The sequence below is a fragment of the Equus quagga genome, chromosome 11 (genome assembly GCF_021613505.1).
Source record: "Equus quagga isolate Etosha38 chromosome 11, UCLA_HA_Equagga_1.0, whole genome shotgun sequence".
Lineage (NCBI taxonomy): Eukaryota > Metazoa > Chordata > Mammalia > Perissodactyla > Equidae > Equus > Equus quagga.
Genome location: NC_060277.1, coordinates 28,169,749 through 28,189,218, shown reverse-complemented (window position 1 = coordinate 28,189,218; position 19,470 = coordinate 28,169,749). Strand labels below are relative to the sequence as shown.

At 42.8% G+C, this 19,470-nt stretch overlaps 1 protein-coding gene across 1 annotated transcript in view; it reads right to left on the bottom strand.

The window, feature by feature from the left end:
• Positions 1-5,917: 5,917 nt before the first annotated feature.
• The window catches only part of PREP (prolyl endopeptidase), a 120,435-nt gene continuing 106,882 nt past the window's right edge, over positions 5,918-19,470 (bottom strand). The window contains exons 12-15 of the mRNA XM_046674940.1: positions 17,257-17,351; positions 13,591-13,722; positions 9,614-9,770; positions 5,918-6,657 (exon numbers count right to left, since the gene is read on the bottom strand). Coding sequence (XP_046530896.1) covers positions 6,363-6,657; positions 9,614-9,770; positions 13,591-13,722; positions 17,257-17,351 — 679 coding nt within the window. The 3' untranslated portion in view covers positions 5,918-6,362. The remainder of the gene's footprint in view (positions 6,658-9,613; positions 9,771-13,590; positions 13,723-17,256; positions 17,352-19,470) is intronic.

The following is a 19,470-nucleotide window of genomic DNA, read 5'->3' as shown; positions in this document are numbered from 1 at the left end:
CGGGGCCAGCCCCTGTCTCAAGGTATTTTTAATTTCTCTCTTGATTTCTTCTTTGACCTATGGTTGTTCAGTAGCATGTTGTTTAATCTCCATATATTTGTGAATTTTTGTTTTTTTCTTGTAATTGATTTGTTTCATACCGTTGTGGGCAGAAAAGATGCTTGCTTGATTTCAATCTTTTTAAATTTAAGACTTGTTTTGTGTCCTAACATATCCTCTAACCTGGAGAATGTTCCATGTGCACTTGAGAAGAATGTATATTTTGTTGCTTTTGAATGGAATTTTTTTTTTTTTGGTATATATTTTTTGTATATATTTGTTAAGTCCATTCGATGTAATGTGTCATTTAAGGCCAATGTTTCCTTATTGATTTTCTGTCTGGATGATCTATCCATTGATGTAAGTGGCATAAAGTCCCCTTCTATTATTGTATTGCTGTCTATTTCTCCTTTTCGTTCTGTTAATATTTTTTAGGTGCTCCTATTTTGGGTGCATAAATACTTACAAAGGTTATATCTTCCTGTTGAATTGACTCCTTTGTCATTATGTGATGACCTTCTTTGCCTCTTATTACAGTCTCTGTCTTACAGTCCTATTTTTTCTGATATAAGTATAGCTACCCCAGCTTTATTTTGGTTTCATTTGCATGGAATATCTTTTTTTCACCCCTTTACTTTCAGTTTGTGTGTATCCTTACATCTGAAGTTTGTCTCTTGTAGGCAGCATTATAGATGACACGTTTTTTTTTTAACTGAGATATACTTGACATATAATAATATATTTCAAGTATAGAACATAATGATTCAATATTTGTATATATTGTGAAATGATCACCACACTAAGTCTAGTTAACATCAATTGCCACACATAGATGGGTCATTTTTTTATCCATTCAGTCACTCTATGTCTTTTGATTGGAGAATTTAGTCCATTTACACTTAAAGTAATTATTGATAGGTATGTACTTATTGCTGTTCATTGTTTTCTGGCTGTTTTGTAATTGTTTTCTTTCTTCTTCTCTTGCACTCTTTGTGATTTGATGATTTTCTATAATGATATGCTTAAATTTCTTTTTATCTTTTTTGTGTCTACTATAGGTTTTTGCTTTGTGGTTACCATCAGGCTTACATAAAACCACTTATATTTATAACAGTCTATTTTAAGTTGATATCATCTTAAGTTTGAACACATTCTGAAGATCCATATTTTACTCCCTCCCCCACATTGTTTTTCATGTCACAGTTAACATCTTTTTAACTTGTGTATCCAATAACAAATTATTGTAATTATAGTTATTACTACTTTTGTCTTTTAACCTTTTATACTAACTTTATAAGTGATTGACCCACCACCTTTATGTTAGATTATTCTAAATTTTTCTATATATTTATCTTTGCTAGTGAAATTTACACTTTCATATGTTTTCCTGTTACTAATTAGCACTCTTTTTTTTTCTTAAGATTGGCACCTGGGCTAACAACTGTTGCCAATCTTTTCTTTTCTCCACCCTCCTCCCCTGCACTTTATCTCCCCAAACCTCCCCTGCACACAGCTGTATATCCCAGCCACAGGCCCTTCCAGTTGTGGGATGCCGCCTCAATGTGGCCTGATGAGTGGTGCCATGTCCGCACCCAGGATCCAAACCCTGGGCCACCGCAGCAGAGCACGCAAACCCAACCACTCAGCCACGGAGCCGGCCCCTAATTAGCACTCTTTCATTTCAGCTTAAAGAGGTCCCTTTAACATTTCTTGTAAGGCTGCTCTAATGGTGATGAACTCCTTTAGCTTTTGCTTCTCTGGAAGACTCTTTCTCTCTCCTTCAACTTGGAAGGATAACTCTGTTGGGGTAGAGTATTTTTGGTTGGAAGTTTTGTTTTCTTTCTTTTGGGGCTTTGAATCCATTATTCTACTCCCTTCTGGCCTACAAAGTTTCTACTGAAAAATCTGCTCATAGTCTTATGGGAGTTCTCTTGTTTGTAACAAGTTGTTTTTCTCTTGCTGCTTTTAAGATTCTCTTCGTGTTTTTAACTTTTGATAGTTTAAAGTGTTTTGGTGTGGGTCTCTTTGGATTCCTCTTATTTGGGATTCTCTGGGCTTCCTGGATCTGAATGTCTGTCAGATTAGAAGCCTGCCCCTCAGGCCAAAGCTTTAAGATAAGCAAATAGGCCTCTTTCACAAAATGGCTGGGCACTTGTCAATTGGCTGCCTCTCTGCTGGGCCCTGGGGAGTAGCTGGGTAGAGTCCCTGCAGCTTCTTAAGAACTGGTTTTTAGGTGGGTGAAATGAGCAAACAGGGTCAAAAGGTAGAAACTTGCAGCTATAAATAAGTTCTGGGGTGTAATGTATGACATGATGACTATAGTTAGTAATACTGTATTGTATGTTTGACAGTTGCTAAGACAGAGGTTAAAAAAAGCTATTAGAATTTCCTGTAGTCTTACAGTTTTTCTTTATCTTTCAAATTAAAAATGTGACCAGACTGCAAAAACAAACAAACAAAAAACTGTTTCTCAGTTCACTGTAGTCTTGTGGGTCTCATGGATGTAAGCCCCATTGGCTTTCAAGTCTAGATGTTTTGGGGGTTCATCTCTCAGGTGCAAGTCTTAAAAGTTGGGGTGCCAGATGTGGGGTCCAAACCCTTCACTCCTCAGGGAGAAGCTCAGAGTTGTGAATTCCCTCTCAACCATGGGTGGCCATGCCAGGGGTGGGCTTTATGGTGAGGTTGTGTCTCAGCCTCTCCCACTTGTTTGCATGTGGGTTTCTTCTCATTTGCTGATGTGTAGGAGTTGCTCATCTAGTTTTTGGGTTTCTTTCAGAGGACGTTGTTCTGCACATAGCTGTAGCTTTGGTGTGTCCATGAGAGGAGGTGAGTTCAGGACCCTCCTATGTTACCATCTTAAACTGGAACTCTGTTTATTATCTTGTTACTAGACTAGCCAGCCCTGGTCTAGTGGCCAAGATTCGGTGCTCTCACCACCTGTGGCCTGGGCTCATTTCCCTATCAGGGAACCACACCACCCATCTGTCAGTTGTCATACTGTGGCATCTGCGTGTTACTGTGATTCTGAAAGCTATGCCACCAGTATTTCAGGTACAAGCAGGGGCACCCATAGTGGACAGGTTTCAGCGGAGCTTCCAGAGTGAGATAGACTAGGAAGAAGGACCTGGCCACCCACTTCCAAAAAAACTGGCCATGAAAACCCTATGAATAGCAGCAGAGCATCATCTGATATAGTGCTGGAAGGTGAGAGGATGTTGCAAAAAGACTGGGCAGGGTTCCACTCTGCTATGCACAGGGTCGCTAGGAGTCAGAATCGACTCTATGGCACAAACAACAAAAAAACTAGTGGGTAAGAGTGCAGTCTCTGAGGTCCAGCTGTCAGGGTTACTGCCCTGCCTGCCCACTTCCTGGCTGTGCAACTTGGGCCTCTGCCAATGAAGGCTAAGGGTAACACATGGTTTATAAGTTTTGCTTGAGGACAAATATATCTATACACAGAGTGCTTAAGCAGGGTGGCACAGGGGACTCAGCAATATAACTTATTGTCTCTCTCCTCCTTCTGGAGGGTCAACTTCACGAGGGTAGGACTTTTTCTTTTTTTTACCCCCAACTCCTGGAACATAAGTGGTTGCAGAATATAGCTAAGTATTTCTTATTCATTGGTGTCAGCCCTCATCCCACTGGCCTGATCACCGCCTTAGTCTGTTGCTTTTTTTTTTCTGCTTTATTTCCCAAACCCCCCCCCCCCCCCCCGCCGGTACATAGTTGTATATCTTAGTTGCAGGTCCTTCTAGTTGTGGGATGTGGGACGCCACCTCAACGTGGCCTGATGACCGGTGCCATGTCCATGCCCAGGATCCGAACCCTGGGCCGCCACAGCAGAGCGCGCGAACTTAACCACTCGGCCACGGAGCCAGCCCCAATGACTGTTGCTTTTTTACAGCCCTTCTCATAGCTTTCCAGCCTGTTTTTAACTCATCTTTGAGTCTTTGTAACCCTTCTGGGCACTGGCTATGTGGTTTTCCCTGGGGGACTCCCCAAGGCTGGTAAAATTGTCTGATACACATGGAGATGGGTGACAGGCTTAGCTGAAATTTATCCCTTCAAACTAGCAGCACCACTTGTGTGTAACTGCTAAGCCTTAGTGGGAGTGTTAGGAAATGTGACTCATCACAAAGTCTTACAGTATTCCAGGTGTATACACATTAAATGTAGCTTTTTTCCCCCAAAACACGATAGACGAGCGTAAGACAAAAGGGCAGAAAACAGGACAGAGTGGAAGGTGGCATCTAATATGGAAGATACTGAGATCTGGGAAGGAACTCAACCTTAAGTCTTACTTCCAATGTTTAAGGCTTAAAAAAGCTACCTTTGGTGTGTGGGCTCAGATGTCCAGCTAAAATCTAGATACAGAAATTGGCTTGGGAAAGTGAGCTCACAGTTGGAGGCCAATTATAAGTGTATTACTTTGTTCATTCTTCATAATTGCCAGTTACTAAATGACAGGTTGGGACTTGACCCTGGGCCTGACTGATGGCTCCTGTAGCTCAGAGCCTACACACGGTATTTCCACCTCTTCTGTGAAGCAGGAGACCTCAGTGAGAAAGGATGGCTGGATTCTGTGCAGGCTGGAAAATGCTCTGGACCAAGTGGCTGCAACTCAGCTGTCTGCACTTCAAACAAGCCAGCTGGTCCAGGAAAACGGCTACCTTTGGCGTAGCCATGCAAATGCATTTTATTTATTTATTTTCTACTGTGCTGGTCAGCAGATACGTGGCAGTTAGTCCATGTTAGCATCTCTTCGGGTAGATGGTGATGATGTCAGTCTCTGCGTGCACTGCTAGCTCGTGGCACACTTCTCCAGGGGGTCATGGTGAATCATACGTTCAATGACAGCCATATTATATACACTACTTATTTAAACAAACGGTAACAGAAAACATGATTCTAGAAGAGAAAAACCAGACCACATAGCCACCTTTCAGCTGTGCTTGGTACCTAGCGATATGCCTGACAGAAAATAGTGCGTCTAATTTTAGACTGCAATTTGAGAGGTGGAGAGAGCTTTAAAGAAAAGCACAAATATGGAAGATTTGGAAATAGGACTTACCTGGAAAAGTACAAGTTATTGGAATAATGAAGTAATCTTTTAAGCTACCTTTTTAAGGTTAAGACACTTCATACAAAATAGTAATCATGTTGGTCATATCTGATGAAGTGAGACAAAGAAGAAACTGTTTTCTTATAAATTAGATGGGCATTTCCCAAACTGATGCCCAAAGGAACAATGTTTCATGAGATGTTAAAAAAAAAAATGCCTTAGAAATTTTTTTCCGGACCATAGTTTGAGGAGTGGTCTATTCTCCTTTCAAAGATTTGGAGTGGAGAGGGGGCCAAATTATTTTGTTAGAGTATGACTATTTTTATTTCTAAGAAGTGGTCTGTGGGAGGAAAAACAGCTTTGGGAAATGCTGAAATTTCTGATTGTAAGATAAGTTTGGATCAGTGTATTGGTTTGGATAGTTCACTCATGTGGTCTCTTGGTTTTATATCCTGGCTACTGGTTTCCAGGAATGCTTTGTAATCAAACTGATGACAGGTGAATAAACTGAGGTTTCAGGTCCACTGATTTCTAAAAGGAGGCATCCAAACCAAAAGAGCCCCTGATCAGATTATCAGCTGACCGAGCGGTTAATACGTAAGACAGTGAGCACCTCTCGTAGCTTCACCCCCCACAAACAAGGGAGCCGGAACGGACACACTCAACTTCTTTCCAGCGCCAACATTCTATGACTCCATTGTTTGCAAACTAACTTGCGTGGAATGCAAACTGCTTATTCCCATGGAAAGTGACATGATCCAGAATGACTGCACTTCTGAAATTGCCGCTCAACACAAAGGAACCAGAAATAAAGCCTCCCGTTCTTAAATAACATTTATTATTGTTGCAAAGAAGTCTTTGTCATGAGAATAGTTCTCACATTATTGAAAGCTATATCAGTTATGGTTATAGAAGCAAATGTCACTGAGGGGCTATGGATGAAGTATGCCAGACTAGACTCTTAATTCAGCAATCGAATGTTCACAATGTGTTGGCTGCCGTTTAGCTATTTATCCAAACATGCCCTTTTTTTTTTTAAAACACGTGCCTGCACAGGGTGGAAAAACAAACACCAAGGGCTCGCTAAAAAGGAGAAGCCTAAAAAAGATAAAATTCCCGTGGCAGTTCCGTTCAACTGCAGTCCATGAGTGCAGGAATAGTGTTTGTGTGGGGGAGCAGGATGCCCAGTGGTTTCTCGGTTTTAACGGTGGGAAAGCCCTTGAGGTTTTCTGCGGCTGTCGTGGGGAGCGGGAAGTTCCATTTACTGAATCCAGTCGATGTTCAGGCACCGTGCGATGAAGGCAAACATATCTGAGACTTCTTCTATCACTTTGGCCGTGGGCTTCCCGGCCCCGTGGCCCGCCTTGGTGTCCACGTGGATAAGCAGGGGGTTGCTCTGCTTCTGGCTACGGCCCACGATGTACTGAAGGGTGGCAATGAACTTCAGGGAGTGAAGGGGGACCACGCGGTCGTCGTGGTCAGCAGTGAGGAGGAGCATGGACGGGTACTGGATGTCGTCTGCCTCTGGTAACTTCACGTTGTGCAGTGGAGAATATCTGAAAGGGAAAGATACTCTCATGAGGCTGGATGTCAAAAACAGAGTTGTTTGTTCACTAGGATAATCAAGGAGGACCGGTGGGCACGCTGACCTATGCGGTTTACCAGCCTAAGTGCACTAGCAATGAGGACAGCAGCTAACTAGTACACGGGCGACCACTGCAGACCATGCTTGTATCGTCCTTTAGGCCATAATGGCCAGGGCGACTGGCAACTGGGAGCTGTGTCATTTATTGGTCTCCCACTTTGGAAAACTGTGTGAGAGAGAAACTCACAGGGCTGTTGAAATAACCCAAACTATATGCACACTTACTGTCTTGAGTTGAATATTTTCACATTCTGTAGATTTACTTTTTCACTGCTACAAAGTGGACTGATTGTCTTTTAAACCACTGATTGTGGATACAATAGGCATAAGCCTTTCTTGTTGAAAAATTTGGAATCCACAGTGGACAGCAGCTTTTTGCCCCTTTAATATCTAAAACTCCTTTATTCCAGGCTCAGCTTGGCAGTCTTAGGAAGAATGCGGGTCCTCGCTGGGCCTGGTTTCCTGTCTGTAAACTGGGGAACCTGGGATGGATGGGTTGCTGGCCTCCTGCTGGCTCTCAGTCCAGCTGAAAGAAACTGCCTTTGGCCAAGGGTGAGAGCGCGGAGGAACAGAGGCAGCACCTTCTTAAGAACAAGGTAAGTCTCCAGGTGAACAAAAATGGTTTTAAGAATAAAAGCATAGTCGAATTAAACAGTGATTAATAATAGTTAAGTGAGAAAAGTCTCACTTCTCCTTCTAGATGTGTATTTTCTCTAATTTGAACTATAGCTTCTTCCAATATTCAGTTTTTTTTTTTTTTTAAAGATTTTATTTTTTTTTTTTTCCTTTTTCTCCCCAAAGCCCCCCGGTACATAGTTGTATATTCTTCGTTGTGGGCCCTTCTAGTTGTGGCATGTGGGACGCTGCCTCAGCGTGGTTTGATGAGCAGTGCCATGTCCGCGCCCAGGATTCGAACCAACGAAACACTGGGCCGCCTGCAGCGGAGCGCGCGAACTTAACCACTCGGCCACGGGGCCAGCCCCCAATATTCAGTTTTTACCAGTGTGTCAACAAGGCTATTTGTGCATTTAAAAGTAATAGTTTTTTGGTTTGTTTTTTATTTTTTATTGAGATATAACTGACATGATATTAGTTTTAGGTATACAACATAATGATTTGATATATGTTGTGAAATGATCACCATTGTAAATTTAGTTAACATCCATCACCTCCATATAGTTACAATTTTATTTTCTTATCATGAGGACTTTTTTTTTTAAAGATTGGCAACAGATGTTAGCTCAGGTGACAATCTTTTTTCTTCGTCTCCCCAAAGGCCCCAGAACATAGTTGTATATTCTAGCTGTAGGTCCCTCTAGTTGTGGCATGTGGGATGCTGCCTCAACATGGCCTGATGAACGGTGCCATGTCCACAACCTGGATCCGAACCGGCAAAACCCTGGGCCACCAAAGTGGAGCGCTTGAACTTAACCACTCGGCCACAGGGCCAGCCCCGAGAACTTTTTTCCCGGGTACTTTTATTGAGATCATAATGGTTTATAACATTGTGTAAACTTTTTCCCTCCTAGAGAACGGAATTTAGTAGTTTAAAGTATTCAATCAGGAATTCAGCTAAAATGCCTGAATTTTTCAGAGAGCTAGCCATAAAAAAAAAAAACAAAAAACATATAAAATGAAAGAAAAAACTTGAGAAATCAAAGTTATTGTATCAAAACTTAGAGTTGACTGAGAAGACTGCGACAGAGGACACAGGCTTCTTGTGCTATTCCAAGGGCGATTCCTAAACGCTGCTGATAAAAGTCTCCAAACTCCTACACGTGGGAACTAAAGAGAGTGAAGAACCAAAAAAGAATGGAGCTCACAGTCTTGAGAAGCTACATGTCTGCCATTTTCTCATTGTTATCGCCAAAGTGGTCGAGGGACACGAACGTGGGAAGTTGCATAATATTTCAATTATGTGACTTATGGTTTCAAATACATGTGGTTATCCTGAGAGCACAAATAAGTTTAATAGCACTTGCATATAGTCCTCTATTTCCTCATTTCTTAATTTAGAAGAGAAAATCCCATATACATTGATATAAGGTATAATGACACTTTTTATTAGTTTTTGCTGCTGTGACAAATTACAAATTCAGCAGCTTTTTAAAACACAGATTTCTTATCTTACAGTTCTATAAGTCAGAGTCTTAATGGCTCTATTGGGTTCTCTGCTCTGGGTCTCTCAAGGACAAAATTAAGTGTTGACTGGCTGGGTTGTTATCAGATTTTTTTCCAGAATTTTCTATTTCCAGACTTATTCAAGTTGTTGGCAGAACTCAGTTCCATGTGGCTATAAGACTGAGGTCCCCAGTTCTTTGAAGGCTGTTGGGTGGGGGTCACTCTCAGGTTCTAGAGGCTGCCTTCCTGCATCTTCAAAGCCAGCAGTGGGGGTCGGGTCCTTCTCATGCTTCCAATCTCCCTGACCTCCCTTTCTGCCGCATCGCTGACTCCAGCCAGAGAAAGTGCCCTGCCTTTAAGAGTTTGTCGTTAGACTGGGCCCACTTGGGAGAATCCAGGATAATCTCCGTATTTTAAGGTCAGCTGATTAGTAACCTTAATTTAATCTGCAGTCCTCTCACAGCAGTACCTCGATTAGGGTTGAATTGAAGAACCAGGGGACAGGATTCTTGGGGGCCATCTTTAGAATTCTGCCTATCACACCTCTGTAGTTTGTTTTTGTTAAAGACTAGATCAAAATAAGAAAGACAGCCAGGTACTCCGATGACTTCCCCGACTTCTGCAGTAAATTATATGGAAATATGAGACACTGAAGGCGACAAAGAGTCAAATACTTATCCATCTGACTGTTTAGTATGATATCAAATTGTTAGCAACATGTATGTCAATATGAATTAAAACCTGACTTGATAAGCCAGTCGAAGTGTTGTTCGCTGTCCGAGCACCCATAATCGGTGGTCCAGGCATGACCAATGGTATATTTATGGAACTTCAGCATGTCCATTACTCCAACTTGAGCAATAACACAACCAAACAGGTCCGGACGCTGATTTGCACAAGCAGCTAAAAACCAAGACAGATAGAAAAGGGAGGCAGTCCATCGTTAAACATCCAAATAAACAAAAACAAAACAACACTTACATGCTTTCAGAACCGTGGTTGCCTTTTTTCCTTAGAGCACAGGAAGAAACCAGCATAAATCACCTGCCTAATGGCATACAAGCTTTTCCCCCTCCTTCCAATATATCCTAGGGATGGGATGTTCTCATCAGTTATAGAGATTTACTCCCCAAAGAATCTCAAGGGGGGGGGGTGGTATTTGAAAAACTCAAGGACTTTCTGAAACCCCTGTGTCCCCTCCTCCCATCCCACTCACAGGGATGAGGGAGGTTGAGGAGCTTGTTCTGGCTCTCAAAACTAGCCTGTGATATAATAAGAAATATGTATTTATACGTCTTTGTCCCCGCTTCCTGGCACAGAACTCCTAAAACTCTCGGAAATCCCTGACTGATAAGGGTGAGAGGAGCATCTTTTATAATCCCTAACTAGCCCCTTTCAACCATACCTGAGTTTTAGGCTGATGAGGTGACTCTCGGTAGTCCCCTAGACAGCTTCAGAATGGGGGCTGGTTGCCAGAGGAACCAACCATGTGATAAGAGGGCTGGAGATTGAGTTAATCACTAACAGCTAATGATTTAATCAACCATGCCTGCCTAATAGAACCTCCATAAAAACCCCTAAACAATGGAGTTCAGACAGCTTTCAGGTTGGTGGACACACTGAGGTGCCAGAAGGGTGGTGTGCCCAGAGAGGACATGGAAGTTCCGCATGCCAACCCCTACCCCATAGGTTCCCCTATGGATCTCTTCCATCTGACTGTTCCTGAGATCTGTCCTTTATAACAAACCAGTAAATGTAAGAAAAGAGTGTTCCTAAGTTCTATGAGCTGTTCTAGCAAATTACTGAACTCAAGGAGGGGGTCATGGGAACCCCCAATTTATAGCTGGTCGATCTGGTGTCTGAAGTGGGGGCAGTCTCGTGGGACTGAGCCCTTACCATGTGGGGTCTGTGCTAACCCTGGGTAGTGTCAGAAGCAAACTGAATTGCAGGACACCCAGTTGGTGTCTGGAGAGTTGGAGACTTGGCTGGTGTTGGGAAAAACACCCTACACATCAGGTGTCGGAAGTATTGTGCATAGAAGTAGTTTACATGGCCCAAGGCAGAAGAGGGCCTAAACCCAGCTCAGGGCTCTAATCAATACTGGCATACCTTGTCCTGTTTTAAAAATATTCTTCATGGGCCGGATTGGTGGCTCAGCAGTTAAGTTTGCACGTTCAGCTTCAGTGGCCTGAGGTTTGCTGGTTTGGATCCCGGGTGCAGACTACCCACCACTTGTCAAGCCATGCTGTGGCAGGCATCCCACATATAAAGTAGAGGGAGATGGGCACAAATGTTAGCTCAGGGCCAGTCTTCCTCAGCAAAAAAGAGGAAGATTGGTGGCAGATGTTAGCTCAGGGCTAATCTTCCTCAAAAGAAAAAATTAAAATAAAAATATTCTTCATTGTATACTTAACAAACTTTAATGTTTTTGATAATTCAACAAATATTTATTGAACATCTGCCATGTGCCTGGCACTAGGCCTGGGGATATATAAGTGAATTTTTTAGTGGGAAAGATAAAGACGTGAACAAGCAGTTATGGTGTGGCAACAACTTGCTGAGAAAGTTCAGGTGCTATGGAAGTGGGGTGTAAGGTACCTAACCCCAGTGTAAGGCAGTTTAGGGAGGCTGGGAGGAAGTCACATCAAAGCTGGCATGACTAGGAGTTAGTCAAAGGATCTGGACTTTTCCTGCCTCTTGCAAAAAAATGTCATTCCCACCCCAATCCTGATTTCAGTGCTTCTTCATAAGACTGAATCCTGAGTGCCACCTTTAGAGACCCTGACTCTCACTCAGGTGAGAGGGGCAGGAACCTGTCCTTTTACCTAAGCATTCTGCATCCTATGGGGGAACTCCGTCTCTGCAGGTTCCTTAAGCAACCAGGTTTGTCAACAGACATAAACCAACGCCTGAATATAAAACTCCGAACGTAGAAAGGAGCTATTGGATGAACCAGTAAATGACAAAACGATTCTCCCACTATGGGAATAAGATGATATTTTCAATGTCCTTTCCCATTAAGCCTCAGATTCGCCCTTAGTTCTTCCTTCTTTTACACTTCATATATAACCCATATGCAAATTCAGTTGGCTCAAATTCAAAATATACCCAGAGTCTGACCACTTATCATGACTTCCATCACCACACCCCAGGTCCAAGCGACCAGAGGCTCTCACAGGGACAGAAGCCTGCTACCTGGCCTTCTGTCTACCTTAACACCATAACAGGATCAATGCATGATCCTGTTAAAAAACAAGTCAAATTATGACACTTCTCTGCTCAAAACTCCCCCAAAGGCTTCTCCTTTCACAGAGCACAGCAGGTCCTCTAGACTGGCTCTGAGGTCCTGCCTGGTTTAGCCTCTTGTCACCTCTCTCGACACTTCCCCTCGCTCACGCTGCCCAGCCACAGAGGTGGGCCTCCTCACCGTTGCTGGAACACTAAGCCCATGCTGGCCTCAGGGCCTTTGGTGTACTGCCTGCCTCCTCTAACTGGAATAGGCAGAGGTATTTGTTTTGTTTGTAAGAACCTGATATCAAGACCTTTTCTAAATTTAAACAAATTATTTTGGACATATATATTTTCCCTCCATGGGAAAATGTTTTTTTCAAGGCTATATTCTATCAGGGTAAAGAGTAAGAACAGAAATTCAGGTTTTGACATGATTCGGTATATTTCAAAGACAAGGAAACTAAACGACCCTGACCACCCCCCTCCAAAACAGTGGATTGAAAACCCCGAAAATTGCCACATGCATGTTTTAGGTTGAGCCTACATGTGCCACTCCATATTTCTACAATGGTCCCTCACATCCTAATGATACTGGATGTAGGCCCCGGCACCAAAGTTCAGGGCCCCCATAAATGTTTACTACAATGTTAAGTGCTACTGAGAGACAAAATGCAAAGCGAAATTTCATTAACTACCAAGAATTAGGAAAAGCTACTTAGAGGCAGTGCCACATAGAGGTTAAGAGAGTAGAACCTAAAACCACAGTGTCAGGCCCCAACCCCAGCATCACCATCTTCCAATCGAGTGACACTGGGCAAGCTACTCAACCTCTAGGTGCCTCAGTGTCCTCCTCTGTAAAATGGGGATAACACCAGTCCCCACCTCACAGGCTGCATGCACATCAAATGACAGCATGCACGCCAAGGGCTCAGCCCTGGGCCCTACACACAAGGTGCTCAGCAAGTGTGAACTATTACTGTGAACTATTTCAGTACCATTACGCTGGGGAGCCATCTTTGTGTGTACCTCATTTTCCATCATGACCCCTCTCTGTGCCCACAGCATTTAGCATTCTGTGGCTTAGGTATTCAACGAATGTGTAGTGATGATCACATCTTACAAGTTCTCAGGAACACAAGCAGAGGGGTTATCAGGCTCAGTCCTGTGCTGGCTGAACCCTAGAAACCTGTGGATCCAGTTTGGGGGAGAGGAGTTCCACCCCAGGGAGGAGAGAATTGCGGTCCAGCCCAGAAGAGCTCAGGGCAGGGAGGTGGAACAGCTTTTCAGGCTATCCTGAGTGGAGTCAGTATAACGTGGGTTCAGCTGTGTCTTTCTGTGTTGTTTATCAGATGCTCAGACACCAATGGGTTTTGCTTTCTTTGTACCACTGCTCCCATCCATGAGCCAAAATTGAGAGCTGCCTGCAGACAGTGTATCTGAAAACCCCAAGTGTGTTAACTGGTACAGACAATGAATAAAAGCCAGTTCTCACCCACTAAGAGGCCTCCATTTGAACCTCCATTAATAGTCAGCCTCTTGGGAGCGGTGTAACCCTCCTTGATGAGATACTCCGCAGCACGCTGAAAGTCATCAAAGCAGTTTTGTTTGTTGGCCAAGATACCACCTATGACGTGCCAAAGTGAAAGAGAGTTAACAAAACAAAGCATAAGAAAATAACAGTTTAACCTAAAGAGAATTGAAATGATGATAGGGCACAGTTTCAACTACTGATCAACTTAAACAACTTAACAATGGGCTACATTTAGAAAAATGCCTCAATTTAAATTTTGTTACCCATGGTGGAAATCTATCATCAATACCACAATCACTAATCCACATGGTGGATTTGTATTTTTCTAAAAACTCCCAGAACTTAAAAGGCAAATGCCCCAATGGGAAGAAAATGATCTGTTATGTCAGAGAAGCATGAGATTGAAAGAATGTAATGAAAAAGAACGTCAGGGCTGGCCCTGTGGCTGAGAGGTTAAGTGTGCGTGCTCTGCGTCGGTGGCCTGGGGTTTGCTGGTTTGGATCCTGGGCATGGACCAACACACAGCTCATCATGCCATGCTTTGGTGACGTCCCACATAGCAGAACCAGGAGGACCTACAGCTAGAATATACAACTATGTACTGAGGGGCTTTGGGGAAAAGAATAAGAAAAAAAAAGATGGGCAACAGATGTGAGCTCAGGGCCAATCTTCCTCACCAAAAAGTATACCTTAAAAAAAAAACCCCAAACCCTCTATTTTGGAGAAGCTGAACTTCAAAATGGAACAAGACCTTGCACAGTGTTCAATTCTCTTTGAGCTCCACCTGGCACAGGAGTATGGGGCCGTGCGCGTCCCCCTCTCCCTGGGAAGATGCAAGCACTTTGTGCAGAGGTGCATTTCTCACTCCTCCTGGCTTTGCAGGAGCTTGAAATGAGTAGCTGATGACAATAAATAAGTTCCCCAATTTTGCCCTTGGTTACTTATTTAAAGGACTTAAGCAGGAATGAGATGGGGAGGCAGGTGCTGCACAGAGCAGCCCATGATGGTTTCTCAATTCTTGAATGAAGAGGATCTCACATATCTCCCCAGAGAACCGGGCTTTCTCATCTAGAAGTCATTCCGATGAATAAAACCACACAAAGAAATTACTTAGAGAGAGGAACATTTCAAGATCTCGGAATATCTAAAAGTAAAGGCCAAAAGTCAGAGGTATGGTATGCCCTTACATAAACAGATGTCAGAAGTAACCGCCTATGAAATGAACAAAAAGCAGACGCAGATCTAATCAGACATTTGAGATTGACCACTTCTGCAGAAATTCAATTAAAAATGAAGCAGTGTTACTGAAGAAATTTTTTCATAGAAAAACAAATGTTAAGATTTTAATAAGAAATTACCAGTGAATTAGAACAGCTAGGATTACTTAGTTTCCAGGAATAATATCATTTTGGGTATATGACTATATTTTTTAAAGAGCATTAAAATTTAAACTCAATTAACTGAAGGGAATTTAGATTTATTAATGTCCAGTATACTGGGGTCTAAATGGAAAAGGTCCATTTCTGGTCCTTTCACTGCCTAAATTTAAAGAAAGTTTATGCATCAGTCTAAACACAGTCAGCCTACTTTTAGCTTCAGTCAAGCTCCAAACTCCCCTCCCCCAGGGCTTGTGGACAGTAAGTTGTTAGTGATTAATACAGAGAAGAGAAAGAGAGAGTTGATCAGGACCAAGGGCGCACTTCCCTATTGAGCATGGTGGACACCTGAAGACCAGAGGGGTTTTATGGAAAGAATTCAGGTTCTTTGAGGAGAGGGCCACAGGGTCAGGAGTCCATGCAGGAGGGTGGGTGTGTGGGTGTGTACACCTCAAACATTTTGTAGGAAATTAGGCAGGTCAAGGGGTCCAGACTCAGCACTGGATTTGGGATGGAAATCAAACATGGTATATAGAGATTTCATTCTTATTTATTCTCTTTTTTGTCAGCCATCTCTTAATATCACAGTTTCATGGTATGATCTTAGTGTAATTAAACTCTAGTTATCAGGTCAAAGTCAAAATTACAGAATGAACTCTATGCCCTTTCAAATACAATGACAATTGATGAAGTCTGTGGGGATGACCTGGCGGCAGCCGACCTAAGACGTTTAAATAGTTTGTTGTCTGACATCAGCCCTTGGGGTGCATGCTGAATACCCAGGGTTAGACCTGGGCTTTTCTGCATCCTGACACGTAACAGGTACTTATGAAACATCTCTTCACATATCTCCCCTCATTTTGGCTGATTGGATTTGATGCAGAAAACCAGAGCCTTTGGCCTCAGGTTCAGGAAGGTGGAGAGGAACAAGAGAACGCACAGATCTAAAGGGTGGTCTCTCATGTTCCAGGAGAAGACCCTTTTTGCCTGGTGCTGCTGACCAACCCCAAGCCCTGGTGGCCACCTTCATCCCAGAGTAGGCCTTCTTACAAAGACGGCTGATGATGAGAGGGGAGAAGCCGGGCGCTGGTGGCAGTGAAGGTGGCTCCCCACATCCTCCCCACAAGGACACAGGAATAAGGCAAGTGGAGAAGGTCGTCTTCAGACCGTCGGTTAGTCTGTGATTTCCAGACACACAAAAGCCTGGGAGAGGGGCTGTGCTCCATATATGAAGAAAAGAGACAAGCTTTTAAAATAAAGATCATCAGGGGCCGGCCCGGTGGCTGAGTGGTTAAGTTCACACACTCCACTTCGGCGGCCCAGGGTTTAGCCGGTTCGGATCCTGGGCGTGGACATGGCACCGTTCATCAGGGCATGCTGAGGTGGCGTCCTGTATAGCACAGCCAGAAGGACCTACAGCTAAAATATACAACTATGTATTGGGGGGCTTTGGGGAGAAAGAAGAAAGAAGAAGAAGAAAGATTGGCAACAGACGTTAGCTCAGGTGACAATCTTAAAAAATATATATATATATTTAAAAATAAAGATCATTCTTTAAAAAACCTGTGGCAACCTGGGGAATGAAGGTGAGTACATAAGCAATACCTCAATCAACTAGAATACATGCTTCAGGAGGCCAGAGAATGGAGAGTGAATCATTAAACCAGAAAAACAAAACCAACTGAGTTCTTGAGTCTAAAACCTTCACGGGGCAGTCACAGCAGCAATGTCAGGAGGATGCCATTTCTCAGCAACATCGGGAAAACAGAGAAAACAAGCAAAAGGATGCCCACACTGGGAACAGGGAAGCTCTATTTTATATCTCTTTTGTTTTAAGAGAAAATGACCTGTTTTGAAGTCCATTTTGGGATAGGCAAATAAAGCAGAACGGTCAAAGCCAGGCTAACAGAAGACAGAATAAATAAGAAAAAGTCCCCGCCCTCAGACTGCCTTTTGACAGTGATAGATAAAAATGTACGCACATGCATTGCTAAAAAAATTTTTTTGATTCTAGTCTATAGGGAATGCTTCTGAAAAATATGTACTTCATTAAAATAGACTACAGAGGAAAATAAAATGTGAAAAAACGGAGCTGTTTTTAAAAGGGGAGTAGTGCCTGCAATGTGCTTGAAATTATCCTTATTTTTCATCTGTCTAGCCAAAATGCTTTTCTGCTCCTAACCCCCTCAGCTCATTTACCATAGCTTTGACTATGCCATATTTTTTTGTTTCTGTAGAGAAAATATCTCACCTTTATGCCACGTCTCTCCATATTCGCCACCTCCTCTGATGTTGGCCACAGCAAGGACACCGCCCATGTGTCTCACAAAGATAAGCCTGGACACACTGAGAAACAGTAAAAATAGTTAACCTTTCATTAACCTCCTAGTAAGGACGGTGCTGTCTCCCTTCACCTCAAAATAAATAAATAAATAAATAAAACAATAGCCCCAAAGACGTTCCATATGTAATATCACCTAAATAGGAGCCCAATAGTTTTATATTACTTGATTAAAGTGAAAATATATAACTCCTGATTAACGTTTAACTGCAAAGCTCATACATTTTCATGAGCATTCAGAATATTTCATTTTTCTATATTGGTGAATATTTCACTATACGAAGTGGGAATATGCAATTCATAATGCAAACAGAAAAAACCAGAGGCCCTTATTTCATACTGAATCCATATTTTATATTTTTATTTTTTAAATTGTTTTTGAGGAAGATTAGCCCTGAGCTAACATCTGCTGCCAATCCTTTTTTTTTTTTTTTTTTTTTTGCGGAGGAAGACTGGCCCTGAGCCAACCTCCATGCCCATCTTCCTCTACTTTATATGTGGGATGCCTACTACAGCGTGGCATGCCAAGCAGTGCCATGTCCGCACCTGGGATCCAACCCGGCGAACCCCAGGCCACCAAAGCGGAATGTGCTCACTTAACTGCTGCGCCACCGGGCCGGCCCCTGAATCCATCTTTTAAACAACTATCTTGGGAACCAAAATACCACCAGCCATGTGACACAGCCCTGGTGGCAATGGTGCTGGCTTATAGGAACACCCAACAGTGGCCCTGCTACCATTTTTTCCAGTCTCTCTCCAAATTGTTACAGTTGGAAAAAAGAAAGCTGTTTCCAAAACATGGATTTTAAACAAGTTTTCCAGTTTTACAGAAATTTAGATGGGGAGTTAGACAACAATGGGTGTATTGAGAGGTAGAGGAGATCAGTGGAGTGTTCAAGGCTTGAGAACGTTTTCTAGAAATAAACAGAAGAAACCATAGCACAAAGCTTCCAGGAAAAAGAGTAAGTTCTTTGGAAAATTTGGATTTTATGTTTTTCTCCTCTTCTTTCCCCTCTGACCCTAATGATGCTGAGTGACATTTATTTTTCTATTTGCTGTGAGTTAAAATTAATTTTGCTTTGAGAACTATTTCTGAAAATTTCATCACTCTTCCTTTTAGTTGGGGAAACCATGGGCTTCTGCAACCTGAGGCTCTAGATGGTCTGGGTGCTAACTTTGTGGATCTTGAGAATGAAGAGGAAAGGAGAATGGGGGTAGGTGTCTGACCATACAACCATACTGTATTGGCCAAATGGATTTTCAATCACCTGGTCTTCTTGTCAACATTTTTCATGCACCCCTGATGGTCTCTACTGAAATTACCAGCATAGCTACTGCATTCTGGGATAAAAATGGTACAGGGCCCCTTCCTTACTTGTATCTAGATTCCTGACACAGCAGGCTTAATAAATAAAGGAAAACTCTGCTTTATTGCTCTTTGCAGATATCACATTTTTTACAAGACCCCTCACCAGCAAAAAGATTACGACTTGCAGTTTTAGATTAACCCTCACAGAGAATAAATATGGCGTATGGTTTTGCCCCACAGACATGGACATACCCATGAAATAGCGAATCTCATTGCCTGGGAAACTCTCGGACAAGAGATAGGAGGCCCGTCTGCGGCTCAGACCCTGCCCAGCACGATGGCTGGTCCAGAGGAGGCATCATAGAACGTAGAACGGCGGTGTCATTGTACAGCGAATGAAGAGCCACTGTTACTACCCTCTTCTAACTCGTTTCCCTTCAATTATCTTATGAAAATACTGTTTTACATGATGATTTTGCACTTTGATCAGCTCTTCACTAACTAGAGGATAAAATCAATCTCTTGAGCTGCATGTTCCAGGCAGTTCACAATTTGGCTATAAACGACTTGCGGGGCAGGGACTATATTCATATACTTCATCCAATCCTAAATCATCAGCAGAGTGCTCCACTGATATCAAGTGCTCAAAACAAAGTAACAGTTTTCTTCTATTCAGATTTGGGACAGCTGATTGAATCTACTCAATTTATGTCCTGGTAGTCACTAGTCTATGACTTTCTTCCCTAATAGGATCAGATTTCATGTGAGGCTCTATTTAGAAATTGGCTTCAAGCTGGTCTTGCTGGTAGGAGATT